The sequence below is a fragment of the Dipodascopsis tothii genome (genome assembly GCF_038497935.1).
Source record: "Dipodascopsis tothii strain CBS 759.85 unplaced genomic scaffold V1510scaffold_2, whole genome shotgun sequence".
NCBI lineage: Eukaryota > Fungi > Ascomycota > Lipomycetes > Lipomycetales > Lipomycetaceae > Neoaidaea > Neoaidaea tothii.
Window position 1 is genome coordinate 559,060 of NW_027117986.1, and position 22,402 is coordinate 581,461.

At 50.3% G+C, this 22,402-nt stretch overlaps 12 protein-coding genes across 12 annotated transcripts; 6 read left to right on the forward strand and 6 right to left on the reverse strand.

Moving 5' to 3' along the window:
• Nucleotides 1–189: 189 nt before the first annotated feature.
• On the forward strand, nucleotides 190–2,487 carry V1510DRAFT_173664 (nucleotide-diphospho-sugar transferase). The gene is made up of 5 exons (XM_066930392.1): nucleotides 190–943; nucleotides 983–1,039; nucleotides 1,075–1,173; nucleotides 1,213–1,366; nucleotides 1,400–2,487. Exons 1-5 carry the CDS (start codon nucleotides 622–624, stop codon nucleotides 2,034–2,036), a joined length of 1,269 nt encoding a protein of 422 aa, XP_066791571.1. The 5' UTR covers nucleotides 190–621; the 3' UTR covers nucleotides 2,037–2,487.
• V1510DRAFT_443844 (branched-chain alpha-ketoacid dehydrogenase kinase) lies at nucleotides 2,362–3,941 on the reverse strand (the record flags this gene model as incomplete). Its single annotated transcript, XM_066935669.1, has 5 exons — nucleotides 3,815–3,941; nucleotides 3,405–3,777; nucleotides 3,154–3,365; nucleotides 2,799–3,120; nucleotides 2,362–2,771 (listed from the first exon to the last, which is right to left on the reverse strand). The coding sequence occupies exons 1-5, from the start codon at nucleotides 3,917–3,919 to the stop codon at nucleotides 2,362–2,364; spliced, it is 1,422 nt and encodes a 473-aa protein (XP_066791572.1). The 5' UTR covers nucleotides 3,920–3,941.
• On the forward strand, nucleotides 3,694–5,108 carry V1510DRAFT_173666 (uncharacterized protein). Its single transcript, XM_066930393.1, has 3 exons — nucleotides 3,694–4,002; nucleotides 4,050–4,886; nucleotides 4,924–5,108. Exons 1-3 carry the CDS (start codon nucleotides 3,987–3,989, stop codon nucleotides 5,016–5,018), a joined length of 948 nt encoding a protein of 315 aa, XP_066791573.1. The 5' UTR covers nucleotides 3,694–3,986; the 3' UTR covers nucleotides 5,019–5,108.
• A 2,254-nt stretch (nucleotides 5,109–7,362) lies between these two features.
• V1510DRAFT_410394 (Scramblase-domain-containing protein) lies at nucleotides 7,363–8,868 on the forward strand. Its single transcript, XM_066932710.1, has 8 exons — nucleotides 7,363–7,796; nucleotides 7,850–7,873; nucleotides 7,909–7,963; nucleotides 7,997–8,088; nucleotides 8,129–8,265; nucleotides 8,304–8,312; nucleotides 8,360–8,665; nucleotides 8,706–8,868. Exons 1-8 carry the CDS (start codon nucleotides 7,419–7,421, stop codon nucleotides 8,734–8,736), a joined length of 1,032 nt encoding a protein of 343 aa, XP_066791574.1. The 5' UTR covers nucleotides 7,363–7,418; the 3' UTR covers nucleotides 8,737–8,868.
• On the reverse strand, nucleotides 8,866–9,501 carry V1510DRAFT_405783 (uncharacterized protein; the record flags this gene model as incomplete). Its single annotated transcript, XM_066932355.1, has 3 exons — nucleotides 8,866–9,180; nucleotides 9,217–9,407; nucleotides 9,474–9,501. 3 exons carry the CDS (start codon nucleotides 9,499–9,501, stop codon nucleotides 8,866–8,868), a joined length of 534 nt encoding a protein of 177 aa, XP_066791575.1.
• Nucleotides 9,502–9,634: 133 nt separating this feature from the next.
• On the reverse strand, nucleotides 9,635–11,040 carry V1510DRAFT_176115 (uncharacterized protein). Its single transcript, XM_066930395.1, has 2 exons — nucleotides 10,472–11,040; nucleotides 9,635–10,424 (listed from the first exon to the last, which is right to left on the reverse strand). Exons 1-2 carry the CDS (start codon nucleotides 10,640–10,642, stop codon nucleotides 9,768–9,770), a joined length of 828 nt encoding a protein of 275 aa, XP_066791576.1. The 5' UTR covers nucleotides 10,643–11,040; the 3' UTR covers nucleotides 9,635–9,767.
• Nucleotides 10,824–11,886, forward strand: V1510DRAFT_359155 (ubiquitin carboxyl-terminal hydrolase; the record flags this gene model as incomplete). The annotated part of the gene is made up of 5 exons (XM_066930963.1): nucleotides 10,824–10,859; nucleotides 10,897–10,991; nucleotides 11,028–11,265; nucleotides 11,302–11,329; nucleotides 11,366–11,886. The coding sequence occupies 5 exons, from the start codon at nucleotides 10,824–10,826 to the stop codon at nucleotides 11,884–11,886; spliced, it is 918 nt and encodes a 305-aa protein (XP_066791577.1).
• On the reverse strand, nucleotides 11,884–12,573 carry V1510DRAFT_410408 (uncharacterized protein). Its single transcript, XM_066932711.1, has 2 exons — nucleotides 12,439–12,573; nucleotides 11,884–12,403 (listed from the first exon to the last, which is right to left on the reverse strand). Exons 1-2 carry the CDS (start codon nucleotides 12,474–12,476, stop codon nucleotides 12,034–12,036), a joined length of 408 nt encoding a protein of 135 aa, XP_066791578.1. The 5' UTR covers nucleotides 12,477–12,573; the 3' UTR covers nucleotides 11,884–12,033.
• A 178-nt stretch (nucleotides 12,574–12,751) lies between these two features.
• V1510DRAFT_359113 (topoisomerase II-associated protein PAT1) lies at nucleotides 12,752–14,762 on the reverse strand (the record flags this gene model as incomplete). Its single annotated transcript, XM_066930960.1, has 4 exons — nucleotides 12,752–13,486; nucleotides 13,577–13,710; nucleotides 13,942–14,540; nucleotides 14,662–14,762. 4 exons carry the CDS (start codon nucleotides 14,760–14,762, stop codon nucleotides 12,752–12,754), a joined length of 1,569 nt encoding a protein of 522 aa, XP_066791579.1.
• Nucleotides 14,763–15,158: 396 nt separating this feature from the next.
• On the forward strand, nucleotides 15,159–16,795 carry V1510DRAFT_400873 (adenylate kinase-domain-containing protein; the record flags this gene model as incomplete). Its single annotated transcript, XM_066931991.1, has 3 exons — nucleotides 15,159–15,183; nucleotides 16,101–16,209; nucleotides 16,243–16,795. The coding sequence occupies 3 exons, from the start codon at nucleotides 15,159–15,161 to the stop codon at nucleotides 16,793–16,795; spliced, it is 687 nt and encodes a 228-aa protein (XP_066791580.1).
• Nucleotides 16,796–16,833: 38 nt separating this feature from the next.
• Nucleotides 16,834–18,687, reverse strand: V1510DRAFT_410413 (uncharacterized protein). The gene is made up of 3 exons (XM_066932712.1): nucleotides 18,548–18,687; nucleotides 18,225–18,464; nucleotides 16,834–18,192 (listed from the first exon to the last, which is right to left on the reverse strand). Exons 2-3 carry the CDS (start codon nucleotides 18,445–18,447, stop codon nucleotides 17,114–17,116), a joined length of 1,302 nt encoding a protein of 433 aa, XP_066791581.1. The 5' UTR covers nucleotides 18,448–18,464; nucleotides 18,548–18,687; the 3' UTR covers nucleotides 16,834–17,113.
• Nucleotides 18,418–22,396, forward strand: V1510DRAFT_428037 (histone-lysine N-methyltransferase-like protein, H3 lysine-4 specific; the record flags this gene model as incomplete). The annotated part of the gene is made up of 3 exons (XM_066935240.1): nucleotides 18,418–18,527; nucleotides 19,410–20,076; nucleotides 20,278–22,396. The coding sequence occupies exons 1-3, from the start codon at nucleotides 18,518–18,520 to the stop codon at nucleotides 22,394–22,396; spliced, it is 2,796 nt and encodes a 931-aa protein (XP_066791582.1). The 5' UTR covers nucleotides 18,418–18,517.
• Between the last annotated feature and the right edge of the window lie 6 nt (nucleotides 22,397–22,402).

The following is a 22,402-nucleotide window of genomic DNA, read 5'->3' on the forward strand; positions in this document are numbered from 1 at the left end:
TAATATCTTTCGAATGTAGACTAGCGTTAAAAGTCTGTGCCTGTACACTTGCATTAGCTCAAAGAGATTTGCAACAAGGCGAAGTTTCAGTATTTTGGGATACAGTACTCAATTTCAATATCATCAGTATATATGAGAGATGTTATAACATATCTATTCTATATACATTGTCGCCTTCAAGAGGTGTGCGTTCTGTGAAGTCCAGATTATCCTCGGGTGTATTTACATAAGATTTACGAATCTTATTTTTGCCGGCACCGGGATATTGACAACAACGACGGCCGTTTTTCCACTCCGTCGCACTCCAACGAAACACCGATTTATATACACAAATATTCTTTGCAAAGAACTTTGCAAAGCAATTGAACGAGCATATTTATCGCAATAGATTTATGTACTGTGATAGGGCGACATAGAGACAGAAAAGGCGCCAGCCAAGGTCACATAAAGAAGCCAAAGCGAGCTTGATTCAAGGTCGTGATCTGGTATCTACGACCAGTACATCCTTTATATAGTGACCATCAGGGCGACCACCAACTGATACAAGAAAAGCAGTATTATTTCTAACAAGCGGGCATAGATCGGGAGAGTTTCTTCGATTTCTGCGAGTTCTGGGTCACTATGTTTCCACCCATTATATTAAATCGGCTTCGCGGCACTAACTCCATAATTCTTCTTATTGGAGCCGTTACGTTTGTAATCGGGTGCCTCCATTTTCTTCTTCAGTCACTGTCGCTATCGACTGGACATGGCAGCGGGAGCTCGCTTGACGTACTTCAGCGCCTGTACAGTAAAAGCGACACACAGTGTCTGGACTACAACATAGATGATGGGCAATTCACAACTTCTCATGTCAGATTTAATTGCACCGGGAATCGAGAAAATGCAGCATTCGTCATGCTCGTACGCAACTCAGAAGTTCACGATGCCAGAAGCTCTATCAGTAAGTACCACATATTCAACAGCATACTAATTATTTAAGGACATGTCGAAGACAGGTTCAACAAAAATTACGGCTACCCGTGGATTTTCCTGAACGGTAACACATTGGCTGGAATGACTCCTGACACTCAGACCTCCCATTTTCAGACGAGTTCGTTAAGTACACATCCAGCCTGGTGTCTGGAGAGGCTTATTACGGCATTATTGACCGTGAAAACTGGGAAATGCCAGGTATCAGTTATTATATAGCCGGCCTGCTAACATTGGAAGAGTGGATAGATAGAAAAAAAGCGAAGGCAAGCATGCAAAGTATGGAAAAGCAGAATATCCTATATGGAGGTTCCGAGAGCTACAGACACATGTGTAGGTTTTTTTCAGGCTTTTTTTACAAGCACGAGTTGGTGTCCAAATACGATTATTACTGGTAAGCTATGACTAGTTGCCTTTTTAACCGAAGGCGGGTAGAGCCAAACACCGAGATTCTTTGCGACGTTCCATATGACCCTTTCAAGTATATGAGAGAGAACCAGAAGAAGTACGGCTTTGTGATAAGTCTCATGGAACTCTACTCGACAATTCAAACACTATGGCCAACAGTCCAGAACTTCTCCACCCTGCACCCGGAAGCTATTCACAAAAATAATGCTCTCGGATTCATAGTGGACAATGAGCAGAATATCACCAGTGGTGGTTACAACCTCTGTCATTTCTGGTCGAACTTTGAAATAGCCGCTGTTGATTTCTGGAAAAGCGAGGCCTATGAAAACTACTTCACTTTCCTTGACAAGACTGGAGGGTTTTACTATGAAAGATGGGGAGACGCTCCAGTACACAGCATTGCTGCTGCTATACTACTTGATAAGACTGAGCTACATTGGTTCGATGATTTTGGCTACAAGCATCATCCTTTTACGCACTGTCCCGAGAGATCGGAGTACCATGAGAGCGGTCGCTGTACCTGCAATCCTAAGGAAAATTTCGATAATAATCAGTTCGCCTGCAAGAATCAGTATTTACGTGTAAATGGTGATCTTGAACTCCCTGATCCCATACCACCAGCCAAGCTGCGAAAAAATTCTATTATAACATACTAAGACATAAAACTACGACATTTTTGCGCATCGAGGTTATTGAGGGATATTGCACAGCTAGTTTTGGGGATGAAGTAGCAGCCTGACCAAAGCTCGTGGCGAGTTCAATCATTTTTGTACAGTACTCACGAAAATTAGAAGGGTCCAAGTTGATGAAAGCTACGCCGCATTTTGGTCCTCGCTATATATATGTCTTTCTTCTGATCGCGCAGTAGAGCGCTACTCCATAGGGAAGAATTATACAACAGGTAGCAAATTCATTTCATGTATAGTATAGAGCAAGCTGCACAAAATCGAGTTCAGTGGAAAAACGGCAAAATCCCAGAGCTCAGGTCGTCTTGAGTTCTGTCCCATATTTTGAAATGTGTAAAAATACATCACAACCATATCCTTCAAGCGAATGAACGTCTAACTTCCCCCCCCAGTACTCAGCATAGGTACGGCTCATAGGGAGACCCATTCCCAAACGTATTGCAGGCGACCGAGTCGTCAAGCCGGACAAGCTGCTGGTTTTCTGACCCTCTGGATGTAAAACGCTCTGGTCCCCACCGTGTAGTTCTTCAACTATCGCAGCCAAGGCTGGAACTTGCTGAAAATTCTTAAGTCTTGTTTGACTCCTTGGACCCTTCACAAAACTCCAAAGATATGGCATGATATCTCCAGGAAGGCCACCTGACCTGTCAGAGAAGCGGAATATCACATGAACTGGCGAGTCGGAAATAGTCACCGTGATGGGTTCTATCTTGGGCTTGACATCAGGGTTACTCTGAAGCTCCTGATCATACTTTTCAATAGCTGCTTCGAAAGAATTGCGTAATATTTCTCCAAGAATGTAATGTAAATGGCTCTCGATATAAGATATTTTTGTGTTTTCATGACCATCTATTAGGACCTCAGGGACTGGATGATTCGGATGTAGGCTATTAGATAGACTAGCAGAGAGCTTGGCACATTGCCTGACCACGTCACCACATGTCAATTGCAAGTAAAGTTTCCCGATCTGGCCTTGTGGCCTGGAAATATTCTTGTTAAGATACAGGTCTGTCAACGCAATATGCTGCTCCTGTATCACTCTCCTAGATATGCGCTGATGTCAATATAGTCTAGTGCCACCACTTACGCTCGTTAGCATCTTTTTCATGAAGTCGTCGGTTCGTTTGTATTCGATTTTATCAGCACATTCTATAACACCCATGACTAGATTGGGTATGACAGACAAGTGGGAAGTTAATAAACTATTCAGAAGATCGCAGAATCGAGAGTTGTCTTCCATTGTTCGGATTATAGGAAATTTGCGCAAGGCATGAAACGATTGATAGTACAAATTGTATACTAGGCGTCAGTAATCGGCTCAAGAGACTAGGGACGTACCGTTTGAGATGTGTTTGTTGCTCACGACAACGTATGGTAGACTTTGCATGTCATGAATTCGATGGGCTATCCTAACTGGTATCTCTTGATGAACAAAGTTAGCGGAGGCTATTATCTTCTCGTCTGTAAGCTTAGCTCCATAGAACATCAGTTGCTGTAAAGATACAGGTCTCGCCTTCCGCGAGACATAGTCAAGCAAGGCTGAATTTTGGTAGAAGTGTCTTGAAGAGGCTGTCGAAACATAATTTTCTGAATCTGAGCTGTAACGACGAGATGTGCGCGACAAGCCTTGCTTGCGAGCAGAACCTCTGCAGAGTTGCTCCCACCTCAACTTTCGACAAAGCATCTTGTTTGTGGTGGTCTCGCCTTTGTCCTGGAAGTCAGCTCCATGTTTGGCTGTTTGAAGCTACCTCATATGCTGTTGGGTGGGTGGATGTGATGCAAAAACGGTCAAGAGATATGACGTTCGCTGGTCTCCCACTATATATCGGAAGCTTAAATGGGTTTTGAGACATCTCATCTGTTTACACGTTCCCCCCCGCCACCACGAGCGCAGCAGACATCATCTCACTCCCCGACACAATGCAGGACAATTCTGGTAGGTCGACTGGGAAGAAGGGGAAGATGCAATTTAACACGAAGCAGCTCGTACTGTTCTTTCCCAGATACCTCTCATAGTATCACCTTTCATCAATGCTCCACAAGCCGTTACGTTACCTATTAACTATACACCACTCCCGCAAAGTCTCCCCGGTACCAATCTAGGATCTTTTGCAGAAATCGAAAAGACTCTGAGCTATTCACGAAGCCAAAGACAGGCTATTGTGGAACAGCGGGCCTATGTCTCTAATTTGACTGCTCGATGGGAGAGCGGAGCTCACATTCCATCTCATACCCTCGACAGACGACAGATAGCTCCCCGATATCTGGATGCACAGATTCCTGATTTCAATTTCGGACAACCTCCGATTCAGATCCCAGTTCCGTTCAATGATCACAGACAGTTTGGTTTAGATTCGCCCTTGCCGCCCCCATTACCGCCGGCACCCCAGGGCACTCAATTTTCCAGCTCCCAGTATCAAGCGCAGTATTCAACGGACCCGATTAGTCGTACATCGTCTGGTTATGGGACTCCCTTGGCCGAAAGATCATACTCCAATACCATGATAGCACCTCCGCTCTCTGCACGTGGAAGTTTGTCAAAGTCAGACTACAGTTCAGCCTTGTCCACTTCCGTTCAAGCCTCAGATAGGTACGAGACGGACGAGTTTGATGCCAGCTCTGTTCATGAGTCTATTGGATCTATAGATCACTCGGTATATGATAGCCGACCATGGTTGCAGAGCCGGACTCCTTCGCTTTCGCTACAAGACGCCACGAATACCGGCTCTATACTAGAGCGTACCTCACATGATTACCCAGGATCGATTGGCAGCAGTCGAAGCGCGACATTTGCTTCATCCGCTGCAGAGTTTTCACAGGGTCCGCCCCTACCACAAAAAACTCCGCTCACAGAAAGGCCGCCGCTCAAACCAGCCTACAGCGATATCGCGAAACCTTTTGACCCCGTTCATTTTGACTCGTTTGACAGTGAATCGCTTGCAGAGCCTTTAAGGGAGGATGTCAATGACGATTTCCTGAGCCTCAGTTTCAAAGAGGCGAGCGCGACCGCCCAGCAAGATCAACTTCAACCGAGATCTGAACTGCAATATGAACAGAACCAATCAGAAGCAGACCGGGGTCATCATAGTCTGGCTAATGCGGATTCTGATGACTACTTCTCGCAGGTTTCCATGGGACAGAACTCTTCAGAAGACGGAGCCGTCGAATCGTGTAAAGGAGAGCAGCAAGCGATCACTGGCACCGAAACCCAGAGAGATACTGAGTATAGTGACGTTGAAGACAGCAACATGGAGGATATAGATACAGATTCTGATTTGGAAGTTGAAATGAAGAAACTTGAGGAAGAGCAAATCGACGAGGCCCTAAAGCAACTTCAGCTGGAGCTGAATGAAGAAGAACGCGCTGCTAGTCAGTCTCCTACCGAAGAGCAGGAAACTGCAGAGGCAGGTCTTGAAGATATGGATCACGGTGCTTCGAAGCTCGCCAATGGAGTCGGACAGACTGTCGAGGCTGGCCTCATACAACCGCCCAGCGACGCAACTGAAATGCAAGTCGAGCACACCGCTGAAGCTCCTGAGATCCCCGAGGCAAGCATAAATGTTGATTCACAGTTGCCACTTGATCCCTCTTCAGAGCAGGCTGAACAGACAGTTGATGAGGCATATGATAGCTCTAGTGATCGAGAGGATATCTACCCATCATTGTCGTTTATGAAATCTTCCCCAGTCGGACCAGCGGATATTTCTAGCCCACAAATAAGAGCTACTGGTTCTGAGCCTGAATATTCCATTACAGAATCTGTCAGATCTCATACTGAGACCGGCAGCGGTACAGACGGACACGATGAGGACTCAATAGTCGACGCCAGTGATCTTGACGAGCTCAGAACACACGTGCTCACAAATCCGATTCAAGGACCTGAAGATGTAGCAGACATCCAGCCCAATGAAGGCGAAGTCGACAAAGATTCTATAAATGATAGTAGTCTTCTACCAGTCGAAGACTATGCCACACATGCAGTCGACGCCGCGTTGGTTCCGGAAATTGACACATTTACTCTGGAAACTGATCATGCTGAGGACAGCACTATGGCGAAAGAACTGACAGGGTCACCGATCTCAGAGTCAAGTGAGGTCGAATTGAAGGCATTTTTGACTTCTGACTCGGACATGAAAGTAATTTCAGAGCTTCAAAACGAGAGTGACTCCACAAGCAATAAATCAGAAGATGATCTTCTCGATGATTGCGATTCAATCCTATCTGATGATGCCCAACGACCGGCAGAGAGCTTCGCTCCATTCGGAAGCTCGTCTACTCCACTTAGTGACAGATCATCTGGTGCTCTGCTTGATACAGGCGTTATTATATCTAGCGATAATGAGGAAGCCAGAGACCACGAAGCGCATGATGACACGACCGGACACTACGAGAGTTCCAATCAACAGTCAATATCTACGCACACATCAACTGAGCATGCTCCTGATATGCAAATCGGGGACTGTACTCGTGACAATACTGAGAGCGACAATTTTTCTGCCGGAGATTCCCTGAGTTTAACGATGACAGAGGATGTGGGAATGGGCACAGAAGGTCCCTATACGAAGCCGATTGCAACTATAAATGAAACCACATATCATGAATCTACTGCCACAGATGATCATATTGAGGAGAGTAATTCAGTGCGAGAGTCGGACGGTACAGAACAATTCAAAAATGCGGATGACCAAAAGTCACATGATAATGTCGACGACAGTGATTATGTGCTCAACGACGACCAGATTGATGAGAAGCTCAGCCACGGCTCAACGGAGGATTTAAACGAAACGGTAGATGAGAATTCTCTAAAAGATACCAAAGCAACTGACAGCAAGAATTTAGAGGAAGGAGAGGTTCAAGAAGAAGCTAGTGAAGTCCACGAAGACGAAGACAAGATTCAAGACAACGCGGGTGGATTTTCAGAGTTGACCGAGGAGGCTCAGGTTAATCTTTCATGCGCTCCCAAGGACGACGAAGTACCGGTTGCTAGCAGTGAAGGCGAGGAGGAAGTGACGGATGAGTCTGAAGCTACTGGTGTAAATTTGCACCACGATCTCGAAGCGGAATATACCTCTGAGGCTGATGAACGATCGAAATCTGAAGACGATTTTGAGATTATCTCTACTACGTCTAAGGATTCTCTTTCGTAAGTGCTTTGGGTCGTAATTGTTCACTCGACGGTCTAGTGCCGTCGCCTGTGGTGTTTCTTATGATTGAACATGATGTAATAGACTAGAAATAAAGTTTTAGAATAAGCTGAGGGCGATCATATTAGACGTTACTGCGTGCTGACTCGCTCGCCCAGGTAAAACTCACACCAACATTTTGGGGCTTTACATCATTCTGGTCGTGTCAATGTCTGCTGTGCTGTCTAGAAAGCTTCTCCGATCATGTTCGTACTTACCGACGACTAGGTACATCAACAGGCCAGGGTTTGTTAATCTAGCACGAACCTTAAAGATTCCGACGAGAGATTACGCACTCGACAGAAATGCTCGGCGGAGAGCAATACGAAAGCGAATTGACAACAAAGATGCCGGACTGTCAGGAGAATATGATACGACCGATCCTTATGTCGAGTATCACTACAAGAATGGTAAATTCAACGGTGGAAACGAGATCATCTATAGCAAGTATGGAGGTTCTATACAGCCAAATGATGGTATCGCCAGTCTTTTATCGCTGCCTCAACTAGTCATTGAAAGACAGCTTGAGATGATGAACGTGTTTTTGGTACGTGAATATCTACCCGAAGCAAGCAGCAGATGTGCTTATGACGATAACAGGGATTTGAACAAGCCAATAGATATGTGAGTAGCATCCAAAGATAGATCCTGTTGACCAGACTATTTCGGATACCAGTGGAAATCTTCTTGGGTACATGGAAGAAGAAGACTATGGTTGGTTCTTTGATAATAATCGCTAATAAAAAGGATTTACCAAGGCGATTATGCGCCAGATATATCGTCTACACAGACCATTTTCTGTTCGCGTGAGCGATGTACATGGCAACCATCTCTTGACCGTGAGTAGCCTTTATACTATTAGAAGTAACCATCTCCCAGATTCGACGCCCTTTCTCGTTCATAAACTCTCATATCAAGATACTGCTCCCGGGAAACAGAAACAGTGAAGATACAATGGTTGGCGAGGCACAGCAGAGCTGGCATCTCTGGAGAAGACGTTATAATCTGTTTTTGCGGTACGATTGTCGTTGACATACAGTTTGCTAACAGATAGAGAAGAGGTGTAAGTCGGCGTGGTTCCACAATAGCATTTTCTGACTGCGTTTTCAGAACGGACAGCTTCGACCAATTTGCCGCTATCGACGAGCCTTTCTTGGCCTTTGATTTTAATATACGCGACGAAGAGAGTAAATCACTTGGTTCAGTGAACCGAAACTGGGTCGGTTTGGGCCGAGAGCTGTTTACAGATACCGGTGTGTATATTTTGCAACTTGAGCCATCAAAAGTTGATGAGCTCACAGGAGAGACAGTTCCAGTACAAACAGCAAAACGTATGTCTTATGACGAAAGGGCTGTTGTCTTGGGAGCTGCCATTAGCATCGACTTTGACTATTTCTCTAGAAAGAGTAGAGGAGGGTATGTGTCGCTTTCATGTTGTCGCTATACTAACATAAAGTGGTGGCTTCTTGTTTTTCGATGATGTCTGAAAGGTTGCATTTTTCTTCAACATCTGCACGGACACAAATCCACTGATCTGCTACGAGATAGCAGTCAAAACAAGTAAACAGCTGACTCTAAATATCTATGTACAAATATTATAATAATATATCGTTAAACTAGTTTGCTTCGAAGACATCGGACTCTTGCCATTCCTTGTCAAACGGCTCAACGAGAGGTGTCACTCGAGCTTTCCAAACGTCCTCGCTGCTCCCATTCATAAGCTTCTCGGCCAATCTTTCCCTGTAGAACTGCTGTATTTTCTGCTTTTGAACCTCTTCGGTATCGATCGCAGTGAACATGCAAAATTTGAACGCTTGCCAACGATCGTTGCAATCTCTCATACTACCATAACGATATACATTGCGTACTTGACCACCGACACCGTAGCATTTGACCATTTCGTCGAATGCTTGAGTGCACGACATCGTATCCTGAAGGGTCAGTACAGAGTTGTATCGCCTACATACCGGGAACTGTGAGCCCACGGTTGGCAGCTTGCGTGCAGAATCGGCTAGACTTTCCTTGTCCATTACTTCACTAGATGTAGGCTCCTGAATCTTTGAGAATTTGTTTTCATCTGGTACGGCTGCAATCTCCGCGCTTAGTTGACTCCATAAATCTCCTAAACCGGCTTCTTCAATCAGACTTGCTTCCTCTTCTATATTTTTTATAAGCGGAGCATCCGTTGCCGCGGGCTCAATTGCTTCAGAGGCCGTGGATTTACTTCCACCTCGATTCCAAAGCCAGCCCATGATCGTAGAAAATATTCTGGAGTTGGAACGTGGTAAAATCAATCCGATGAATTGGGAGTAGGAAAAATCATTTAAAATACTTTTAGCCGCACTTCACGTTGTACATGACAGAATGCAGAGTTTTTATTATTTTGAAGATGTATGGCTAGTTACGAGCAGGACTTATGATCGAACATACGAACCGAATTACACAATGCTTCGTTAGAAATATAAAATACAAATATGAGATGCAAATATGCTTAAATGTGCAACATGGGCTTAAAGGCTTAAGTAGATTTGTTCTCATCGAAAAAGCTTGTCGTCCACCCTTCATATGTAGTCATAACAACAGGTTCGTCTTTTAAAGATTTTCGTTCGAAAGAGTCCATCTTAGACAGGGCAGAATAAAAAAATGCCACCTCATTAGAAAGTTCTGCCACAGCCGATTTCTCGATCTTCACCGGCCGCATTGAGCTCGTGACTATGGGGTTAAGCCCTCGTATATTTGCACACATCGCTGAGACAGGAAGATCGAAATACTTTGCATCCGGAGAACCGAGAAAGAAAGGCTCAATATCGGCGGGGCCCATATTGTTCTTATCTTTGCTGCGGATAAATTGCTTGTCATTTAGCGATAGTATGAATGATGTATCGTAAAGATCGCACTGGCTCCAGAACTCGGTCAAAGATTTGAGCTCATTGTCGTATAGACCTAAATCTGAAACAGAGCAAAACAGATCCGGTATATAGGGCCGGAAGTCTTCTAGAAGCTGTCTCGAGTCCAGACGTTCCTTGACATGATACAATATGTCGCTCATATTATATAGTATACGCAGCTTTCGTCGTGCTTCTGGAAGCGCTACACTGAGCGCGACCAGGTACTTCCCGAGAGCCCGAGCTCGCTGCGAGGTGGTAAGGAACTTGAGCACATAACCCTTGAAGGCCTACTCCAATGTAAGAAATTGCCACCCCAAAGCCACGAAGTACTTACCTTCACATTTTCACGCGAATTTTTAGCAAGCGAGCTTTCCAAAGCGTTGTGGATTTCATTAATAGTGATTGCGTTTATTTTGATTTCCCCGCTGCTGTTAGACTTCAGAAGCTCCGCTGAAAGCATCGCTTTAGCCATGTCAAGCTTTGGCCGCAAAGATATCATGGACATGGTGCCAGCCAGCTATCACTCGAGAGCAATCGAATGAGCGATCTGACGGTCAAACTATGACGATTGAGTTGGGAGAGACCGGAGGAGAGCATAACTATTTCGCGCCTCCCAGTTACCCGGCATTATTATATCTCTTCGGCATCGCGACGAGAGCCATAGATCACACACACCACCCTGCAAGATGTCTTCGGGATGGAACACAATTGAATCGGACGCTGTGAGTACTCAATCCCATGCTACTTACTAAATGATAGGGCGTTTTCACAGAACTCGTCGAATCTTTTGGAGCGAAATCAGTGGAGTTTGCCGAAGTTTTCACACTGGACCCGGATGAGCTGCGAAACATACAGTAACTATTTGCAAAAACCAGTAACTGACCAGAAAGGCCAATATATGGGGTGATATTCCTGTTCAAATGGACGCCTGAGCTTGCAAGATCTCCTGACAGCGACGAAAATGGCGTCTTTGATCGGGAAAGCTCAAACTTGTTCTTTGCCCATCAGAAGATACAAAATGCTTGTGCGACACAGGCCATCCTGTCCATCCTCTTGAATAGAGCGGACATACATATAGGAGAGACTTTGAATGACTTTAAGGAGTTCGTGGCGGACTTCGGTGCTGAAGTATGTGCAAACTATCATCGGGTACTGACTATATAGCTGCGGGGCGAGACGCTCTCAAACTCAGGTATGTCTTGCTCTGAGCTCTTATCCTGACCACAAGACTTGATTCGACATGTGCACAATTCATTTTCACGTCCAACGCCTTTTATCAATGAAGCAGCCATGAATCAAGATTCAACTACTGGCGAAGACGTGTACCATTTTATCGCATACACGGTCACCAACGGCAAACTTTACGAACTGGACGGCTTGCAACCATATCCCATTTCTCACGGCTATTGTGACGATGCCGTTTTTCCGGAAAGGATCACAGACGTGCTTACGAGACGTATCGCCCGTTATCCTGCAACTGAAATCAGATTCAACTTGCTCGCCGTGGTTCATAACCAATTGGAGCTTCTAGAAGCGGCTGGTGATATGGCAGGTGTCTTACAAGAGAAGGAAAAGAGAGCTACCTGGAAGCGAGAGTCTGTTTTGAGAAAACACAATTACGTGGGGATGATAAACGTACTCCTCAAAGGCATGGTGGCTGACACGCTTCAAAAAGAGGGCGAATCAGGGCTGGAAAAGCGGCTGGATGACGGAATGAGGAAGAGCATGAAACGCTTGGGACAGATGTGACATCTTGGAACAATTGGAGCAAACGTTGATTAGGCTAATACATCGACGAAACATGTCATTATGCCGAAGGGCCAGGCATATGATCCATTTCCGCTTCTATCCAGGCTGTAGTACCGTTGCTGGTGATCAGCTCAACCTCAATGGTTTTTACCTGATAAACGACTGATAGTTCCAGTCTTCTGGAAGTAAACGATCGATATCGTCTACCCATATGTAGCAATAAGCTTTTGAGGGTGCGTCTTCTCCTTGAACGCACACGTCAACCACCTCGCGTTTGTACTCACTGCCCTCGAACTGGTCGAGATATTGCAGCTGCTCTCGCGTTATATTCCGCACTAGTTTCCCGAGCACTGAGCTACCTTCGCTAGATATTATAGCTGGATACATCTCATCACTGAGAGCGTGTCGTTTATATCCGTGCAAGGTGCCATCGGTGAATACCAGATCGGAGAAGCTGCTGTAACGACATCCGCTCAGTACACGTTTAGTCACATCGGGTGACATGAGCGTCCCATAACTTCTGGTCAGCCCGAAGCTCCATGTAGACCATACCAGAATATGGCGCGCAGTGATGTGTCCTCGGAGGCCATATCTACACGAGTCGCTGTGTGGGTCAGACGCCATGTCCCAAGTGTGCGAAACGCGATCGCGACACTACAATTTTTTGGCACTCTAACTTAATTAACAATATAACATACATAGAATCATTGCTCTTGCGGCGTTCGAGTTGAAATGGTCAAAATATAAGTCTTTACAACATACTGGGTGTCGATATGATCAAACATAATCATTATGCAGACATAGCAATTTATACAATGTATCGAGGAGGTTCACATGAATGAGCTGCCTTTAGGTAGCGGACACATTAAACCACAGTCTCTGTCCGCTTGTCCTTGTCCTCTGCAGCTTTCTTGACGTCTAAAATTTGGCGGGGAGTCTTCACGTTGCTGAACGTAATTTTGCCAAGAGCTCCCTCTACCGAAAACTGTGATTGTTTTGGGTGGGCCTTAGCAGCCGCGAGAGCACGCTGCTGCATACGCTGCATGTTGTCCTGCTGACGACGATTGTTATAACGGGAACGTCTGCCAGGCTCATTGAGGTAATTTTGAGCTGCAACAGGAGTAGGCTTGTCATTGGCGTGCAATGCCGAATAAACCTGAAAATAAAAGTCCTCCGCAAACGGATCTTCGGTGATTAACTGCTGCAACTGTATGCGGGTAATGTAGTGCTTGTCAGAAGTTGTCATGAGCCCGTTATAGCGCGCAAGGCGAGCGTTTGTGAGCTCATTCATTATTGATTTTTCAGACTGAAGAGTCATTCGGCTCTGCTCCTCCATAACCTCTGAAAATTTGATGGGACCACGCGGGGGCTGATGCTGATAGGGCTGTTGAGATTGACCCTGGGCTGACTGCTGTTGTTGCTGTTGCTGTTGCTGTTGCTGTTGCTGTTGCTGTTGCTGTTGCTGTTGCTGTTGCTGTTGCTGTTGCTGTTGCTGTTGCTGTTGCTGTTGCTGCTGCTGTAGCTGCTGCTGCTGCTGCTGTTGCTGTTGCTGTTGCTGTTGCTGTTGCTGTTGCTGCTGCTGCTGCTGTTGCTGCTGCTGCTGCTGTAGCTGCTGCTGCAGCAGCTGTCTCTGCATCTCCTTACGCAGCTGATCATTCGATTCCTGGGAAGTGACACTGGTATCCCGTACCATTTGAGTGGGTAGCGAAGTACCTATATCAGGTTGCCGGCCATTCTGCTGCATCCTGTAATAGTCCTGCATCTGTTGCTGCTGTTGGTGATTGCCGCTACGGCCGGCGTTCGGCATGTTCTGAGGATTGAAGGCTTGGACCGAACCCTGCTGGTATTGGTGCGGCTGGTGCGGCTGGCGCTGAGGGTGCTGAGGAAGCTGCTGAGAAATGGGGGGCAAAGTTGAGTCCGAAGACATCTGGTTCATCATGGAAGGATAGCCGCTAGGGCGATGCTCGTGCTGCTCGTTGTATGCCAACTTGCTGTTAGGATACATGAACATAGGATTCGGAGGCATTTGTGGGATTTGAGACGGTCCATTGTAACCTTGAGGCATGCCATATGAATACTGAGACGGGGGCATCATAGCCGGATACGGCGCATCTTGCTGGGCCATTCCAGGAGGTGGCTTCGGCTTCGAAAGAGCCAGCAGTTGTGCTTCGACTTCTTCCAAACTCATGAACTTGCGCTGCGTGTGCCCAGCAGCCGACGGCATTGGTTGTTGCTGGTGCATCTGTAGAGCCTGCGACTGTAGATGCAGCTGCTGCTGTTGGCTGCGCAGGCTTGCCTCGAAATCCTCAGCGGATATAGCAGCCTTAGGTTGCTTAGGGAACTCGTCCTGTGCCCAGAGCGACTCCATGGGCTGAAGGTCAGGAATCTCGAACATCTTGTTCGTTTTCGGGGCCGATCTGGGAGCGGGCGCAGTCGCCTCGGCGGACTTTGTGCGCAACCGACTGGAGGCATAAGGGTCGATCGTAGCAGTCTGACTAGAGAAATCGAAGTCCTTGCCTGATTTGTTAGAACAGCCTTTGGAGTGTTTCATACCTACGGGCTCATCGCCTCCAAATGTTTCGTCATTGAGTTCATCAAAACCTCCCTGGTCGAGTTCATCCGCGAGGCCGTCGTAAGTGTCTTCGAAGTCGAATCTAGCTTGTAAGCCGATGTCCGATCCTGCGGGCGCCCCCGTTGCTGTCCACAGCCATCGTAACCGCATCATCTTGCAATCAGACCCACAAGAACACCTACCCTTCTTCGCTGTCGAAGTACGCATTCCCCGCGCTTCGAGAGTCATTGTACTTTTCATGGTTCTGCCGAGAGTCCCCTCGTTGAGAGGGGGGCAGCGACGGATCGAAACCAAAAAAAGACATACGGATGCCAAAAGTCGTCCGCTTAATTTCTGGAGCCTAGACAGTAATTATATAGCTCCGTCGCTTGGTCGAAAGAGATATATTCAAAGCCTGTATACGCTGAGCGACCAGGAGTAAATTTTTTTGGTGTTGTGCTTTCTGAGCCTTTTGTTCCGTAGCTAGAGTGATAACACAGATGCCGATGCAACGTAAAAGTACAATTTATCGGGCTATAGCACATTATTTGCATAGAGTTTATACGCATATGCTTCACTTATGGTGCCGCCCTCTGTTGTTTGATAGAATCGAACACAGAAGAACGAGTGCCGCACAAAGAGAGCCGTGGATTGATTATCTACCTGGCCGTGCCGATTTGCCACTGGTGTGACCGGACAGCCTGGGATTGCGTGCGCAAGAATGAGCTCGATGGGCTTCTGTCGAAGTAACAGCATTGGCTAAGAGCCGAGCCGGCCTTGCTGACGGCGTAGACTGGCCTGGCAGCTCCTCCACTATTCGTATACACAGTCACGTAGAATCTCTACGAGGTGAAACGACTCCTTGGTGAGTCCACGACAATTTTGGCGTATGCAGGCGTGCGGAGTTGTACGCAGGAGATACGTACAATTGTACAAGGCTGCGGGCTGCAGCCATGCGGACGCACACTGACTGCATGACGTGCGGCGCGATAGTAGCCCGCCATGAGCCGCATGCCCTGCGGCTCCGCGTGGATTGCGGTCACGCTTACTCGAGAGTTCTAGATAGCGCCTGACGACCACCAGTGTGTCGCCCGACACAAGCCCAAGAGTCGTCGTGGTGAAGCCGTGTCTGCTTATGTGCCCACCGGGGCGCTTAGCAGGGCCATCTACGGCATAGTGTAGTCTAAATGGTCTAGGACGAAGCCGCCACGGCCGCAGCCAGGACGCGACTTTTTTAGCGAACGGGCGGACGAAAAAAGCTTTGGCACAAAAAGAGAACAAGACGTCCTCTTCAACACACCCAGGCTCAATTCTTGCCATTCTGTAACCACAGCCGCAGTTCTCGCCGGGAATTTCCAGTACAGCCGTACAAAATGTTCAGATTGTCTTCTTTCTCGTCCGCACTCGCGCGTACTCAATTGTCGGGAGCTACGAGCGCTCGTATGGCCGCTGCTCGTGCCGTTTGCGGAGGCAGCCGGTTGCAGCTGACGACACCGCTTCGACGGATGTACGCAGACCAGCCGTCGGGCGGTAATCCTTCGAAAAAGCCTCCAAAATTCTTCCACCTGGTGCTAGTTGCGCTCGGTGGCACGGCTGCGTTCGTCCTGGCAGGCAATCAGATTCGGAAGCGTAAGTGGCCAGGAGTGGGCACGCTGACCGCCAGAAAAGGGTGCGGCCTCCGAGAAGAGCAACATTATTCCGGCGCCGGTCCCGACTGGTCCGGCGTTTGCCAAGAGTGAGGTCCTCGTGATCTTCGTTCTGGGAGGACCTGGGTAAGTGCAGCGCGACGGCGCGGCTGACGGCAGTGTCGGCAAGGGCACACAGTGCGCCAACCTTGTGCGCGATTATAATTTTGTCCACCTCTCGGCGGGTGACCTCCTGCGCGCCGAGCAGAAGCGCGAGGGTTCGCAATACGGCGAGCTGATTAAGACCTATATCAAGGAGGGACAGATTGTTCCGCAGGAGATTACTATCGCCCTGCTCGAACAGGCTATGCGCGAGGCCACTACTGAGGGCAAGTCCCGCTTCCTGATCGACGGCTTTCCCCGTAAGATGGACCAGGCCATCAAGTTTGAGGAGGACGTGGCTGTCAGCGACTTTACGCTTTACTTCCAGTGCACTGAGGAAATCATGCTGCAGCGGCTCCTCAAGCGCAGCGAAACCAGCGGCCGTGATGACGACAACATTGAGTCGATCAAGAAGCGCTTCCGCACCTTTGTGGACACCTCCATGCCTGTGATCCAGTACTTTGGCATCCAGAACAAGGTCGTCACGGTTCCGTGTGATGACACGCCCGAGAACGTCTACGCGATGATCAAGGCCAAGATCAACGAGCGCCTGACTGTACCCATGAAATAGGGTGCTATGCCCTAGCGCACGCAACGGCTCCACTGTCGTTTATAGAGACTCACCGGATACTATCATTAGCCTTCAATGGCGATACATGTAATTATAAGAATGCTCGGCAGACAGATCTGTCAAGAATAAACTCGTTTAAAGTACAAGTGCGCGCACTCGCCGGAACAGTCGTGTAGAAGCTATTTATTATAAAACAGAGATCACGATGGGACGTACGAATACAAACTCAGGAAAACAATCTTTTTGAGACAAGGGGGGGAGGTGCTGGAATAGAGATGACGGTCTAGGAGGAAGTGCTATGAACGCTTTTGTTGTGCTTTATGACGAGGCCTCGACGGCGGTGGGAGTCGCGGCGGCGGCAGCAGCAGCAGCCTTCTCGGCAGCCTTCTCAGCAGCAGCCTTCTCGGCGGCCACAGCAGCAGCGGCGCTCTTCTGCGTGGCACGCTCGGCATTTTCCCGAGCGGCGCGGATGACATGCAGAATTCCGGTGAGCGATGACTTCCAGTTGTCGAGACGGCCCTTGAGGTTGGCCCAGTCGTCAGTGGCGAACGAGCGGATGGTAGCACGATGGACAAACAGCTTTTGGTCGAGCTGCGAAAGTTTTCCCTCGATGAGACCAGCGCGAATAACGTCGATCACCCACATTTCGACGTCCGAGCTGTTGATCTGCAGGTTGGACGAGATAGCGCCGTAAGTGAGCACGCCATCCTTCGACGCAGACGCCAGCGAGGCCAGAGTCAACAGACGGATCTTGTGGTAGAGCGCCTCCTCAGGCAGGCCCACTTTAGCAATGTAGCCGGGGTTCGCCTTGGCGAACGTGTCTAGGTCGGCAAGCACACCAAAGGTAAATATATGGAGCAGCTCGAAGAGCACAGTGTTGGACTTGCTTAAATCCTGGATGGGCGCCAGCGCAATCAGCTCGTCGTACTGGAGTGTTGACGGCGAGGTAAGAGCAATCAATACCAGCTTCTCGGCCAGCGGCTGGACGGCGGCACCAGGCTCCGAGCCGAGTATCCGCAGAGACTTCAGCAGGTATGTGTACGACGCCTTGATGTCGATGGACGAGAAGGCATCGGAGATCTTGAGATACAGCTCCGACTGCTGCGCGGGCTCGACGCTCCAGTCTGTCAACCACTGCGGCAGGAACTTGAGCTGCGAGATGACGGCCTCGTGGTTACCGGTAGATACCGCAATGTCGAAGATCACGTTGAAGACGTCAAAATGCAGACCGGAGTCGGGCAGCAGATTGTTGAAGAAGTTGGTGGCCACCGAAAGCACGGCAACAGGGTAGGTCTTCGCGGTCTGCTTGATATTTTCCGAGATCTTGGGGAACAGCGCCCGCAGATCGGCAGAGTAGCTCAGCACGTACATAAATAGGTTGTATGCCGGCTCAAAATCTGGCGTTAGCTGTGGTCAAGCGTGCACGTACCCTTCTCAGCGGCGCGCACCAGCACGTCCACATGAGCAATCAGAATTTCGAAAGCCTGCTCCTTCACGCCAGCCTGGCTGACATACTGCCGAACCTGAGGTGCAATCGCAGGGCCAACACCGTGCTCCCGACGCAGATAATCAATAAACTCAGTGAGCTCCTGGATCAACTGCGAGCGCGAGTTGTCGGTAATCAGAAATGCCTTGTTGTACGCAGCATCCATCTTGTCTGTTTCGTCGGCTGAACCCGTTAGCACTGTCCACAATACATCACGCTTAGAGCCTTTCGCCGCCATGCTCCTGCGTATATGCGCCCGGACCTACCTCGATAAACGATAAATTTCACGCGAATCTATGGGCCGTTGTATAATGGACCTCAGTTGCTCTGTAGTTCTGCTCTAATTTTTTGCGATTTTTTTTTCTCTGGCGTTGAGCGTTTCAGCCGGGTAACCGCACTCTTACCTTCTGATCGGTCAGAGGTGTACACGCGCGAGTTGACCAGCGGTCCCAGATATACGCATACGCGCCCCGGTACGAACGCAGTATTCACTAAACCTAAACAGGAGAAATCTTCAACCCATTTGCAACTTCCAATTTCGCGCAACGACAGATTTTGCTGACAGCCAAGTCGCCAGCACAGATAGCGCTTGGATGCGGTGGAGAGCAGGCTCGCAGGCATCCAAACACGTTCGGAAGGACTAAATCTGGGCCTCAGCAACAGGCACGCTGCGTGCGGGAGCAAGTCGCGATAAGTGGTGATTGACGTCGTGTGAGCGGATTGGAGGAGCGATGTCGGCTCCTACCAGATTCCAGCTGGCGGCGTCGAAACCACGGTCGTCGGGTCGAGGCGACCTGGCGACGTTCTTCCCAGATCGGGTAGATCAGGATGGTGGCGGGGGCACAGCCGGCGCGGAGCCCGGGGGCGCGCCGGGCGGGTCGTCAGGGTCGTCGGCGGGGTCGCAGACTAGCTCGAGCTCGTTGTCATCGCCGCAGACTGACACCGATCGGCTGATCAGCCAGGCAAAGGAAGCCATTCGGCGCGACCGGGACGGACGCGGGACAGCGCGGAGCGCGGCCCCGAGCTCGAACCTGAGCGTGAGTGCGAGCGCGAATGGGTCGCAGACGAGCGCAACGAATGGCGCAAACGGCTCGGCACTGGTCGCGCCCCCGGTCGCGCGCACGTCAGTGCTGGAGCTGAAGGGCAAAAAGTACAAGATCACTTACGACCCGGACCTGGACAAGCACAAGAGTAAAGGCAAGCAGCCCATTTACCAGTTCAATGGCAAGGGCTCGCGGCTGCCGGCGACCGATCCACGCAAGCTCTGCCGGGACTACCCAAAAAACAATGACCGGTCGCAGAAACGCAAGTATCTACCGAGCACGTTGACCGTCTGCCGGTACGTGTTTGACCAGCACTCGGTAGAGCCCAAGCCGCCGTCGCAGATCTTGGTGTCGAACATATCCAAATTAATCACGGACAACGCGGTGGCGGTCAATTTCAAACGGTTCGGCGAATTTGAGGAGTTTTGCATCCAGCGCGATCCGACGACGAACGCGTCGTTGGGCCTGTGCCTGATTAGGTTCAAGAACACGAGTGCCAAGGATTTGGCCTCTGGGCATCACGCGGCAAAGAAGGCACTCAAGGAGGCAGCAAACGGCAAGATGAAAATCGGGATCGACAGTGTCGTGGTCGAGTTCGACGAGGAGGGCACCAAGTGCCGCGATCTCGTTGATAAGCTCTGCGCGGAGAACGCGGCGGGACGCAAGGCTGCGGCAGCCGCTGCTGCAGAGAATGCCGCGAAGCTCGCGCCCCCGCCGGCCAAGACGCCGCCGCCACTGGTGTCGAAGGAGTCGTACAAAGACAGCAGTCGCAGCCGTGGTCGGTCTTCCTACCGGGACTCGCGGTCGCGGTCACGCACACCGTCGCGGGCGCGATCCTACACTCGTTCGCGGTCGCGGTCGGGATCGTGGTCGCCTCGGAACGATCGACGCGAGCGCTACAGCCGTGGTCAGCGCGACTCGGACTACCACTACAGTAGCCGAGGCCGATCGAGGGAGGACAGCGTGATCGACGACATCCTTGACAAGATTGGCCCGGACCCGTACATCTTCATCTCCGACAAGTACGTGCCTGTGTCTCGCGTGTACAACTCGGATATAAAGGACTATTTGCGTGACTACGACTGGATCAAAGTCTATTCAGAGGAGCGCATTGGGTTCTGGGTCGTGTTCGACAGCCAGTCGGAGGCGCGGGCGTGTTTCAGGCAGATGGACGGTCGACTGATCTTCAACTATCGGCTGAATATGGACCTGCACCTGCACCGCGAGCGGTCAGGCCGCCGGCGCCGAGACGACGACGACAGACGGACACCGCATGCTGAGAAGAGGAGCTCTTTGGCGGCCAAGAGCGCTGCAAAGCCCTCACACGTCCCGATCGTGCAGCCAAAGAAGTCGACGGACCCCGTGAAGGACGCGTCCGCGCTGGTTTTAAAGGAGCTTACAGAGATGTTTCGCAAAGACGTCAAGGAGCGAATCACAATTCCCAAGATCTACGACGTCTTGGCGGCGAACGCGACGCAAAAGTCTGTGGCCGGCGGCGCGGTGGATGGTTTAGCGGACAAGACTGCCCATCCGGTTAAGGTTGAGCCGGCGGCCGTTCCGGAGAAGAAGATCGAGGACGCGCTGGACGTGATGAACTTCAGTGGCAAACTGCCGTCGCTGCCGCGTTTCAAGAAGCGTAACCAGACACCGATGTCGCGCAAGACGCTGACGCGCAAACGGCCGCTGAACCACCAGCTCAACTCGGAGGACTCGCGGGACGACATCATGGATGACATCGACCGCAGTGGGACCGCGACACCAGACGGTGTGCGGACGGGCAGCGCGCGGCGGTCGCTCTTGCAGAGTGAGCTGGAGAGCGATATGCTGGATAGCTTGGGCGGCAGCGACGAGGATGCTGAGAACGACGACCTCGAGACAGGTGGGCTCAGGAAGGGTCTCAAGCGCAAGTCAGAGGAAGACGGCAAGGCCGAGCGCAAGCGCAAAATGGTCCACGTCGACTTCACGACTTCGGAAGAGGAGGACGACGATGATGACGACGAAGATGATGACGACAACGACGACGAGCGCGTCGATGGCGACTCGGTCATGACGGGCATGGACGAGATGCCTGGTGAGGCCATGGCGGACCTGTCATACTGGATGCCGAGCGAGAAGCTGCGGGCCGAGACGGACGACGCCGACAGGCTGATGGACCTCGACGGTGTGCAGAGCAGCCTGATGGACGAGGAGGACTACCAGCTACTGGCGATCGCGCTCGAGGATCAGCCGCAGGCCGAAATCATCAACGCCGACTTCTGGTGTTGGCAGCACAAGCAGGCCAAGGCCAACCGACTAGGTGGTGTGGTTGGTCCGACTAAGCGCCTGCGACCGTCGGACGAATACAATAAGCAGCACTCCACGGGCTCGGCGCGCACTGAGGGGTACTACAAGATCCCCGAGACCGACAAAACAGACTACTTAGAGCACCGCAAGCGACTGCGCAAGAAGAGGGCAGACAACGCCGCAGCCGCGGCCGCCGGCGTGCCGCCGCCCGCAGCCCCCAAGAACGAGGGCGAGTCCATGTCGTCGCGTATGAACCGCATCAACAACCGCAAGCTGGCCGCGGACATCACGCTGCAGAAGCAGATGCTCAGCACTGAAAACGACGTGCTCCGGTTCAACCAGCTCAAAAAGCGCAAGCGCGCCGTCCGCTTCGCGCGTTCGGCCATCCACAACTGGGGCCTCTACGCGATGGAGAACATCGGCGCCAACGAGATGATCATTGAGTACGTCGGTGAGGTCGTTCGGCAGCAGGTGGCCGACATGCGCGAGCGGCGGTACATCAAGAACGGTATTGGCTCGAGCTATCTGTTCCGGATCGACGAGAGCACGGTCGTGGACGCGACCAAGCGTGGCGGCATCGCGCGCTTCATCAACCACTGCTGCACGCCGTCTTGCACGGCCAAGATCATCAAGGTTGACGGGCAGAAGCGGATCGTGATCTACGCGCTGCGCGACATCACAGCCAACGAGGAGCTCACGTACGACTACAAGTTCGAGCGCGAGGTCAACTCGGAGGAGCGCATCCCCTGTCTGTGCGGCTCGGCGGGCTGCAAGGGATTTTTGAACTAACACGCC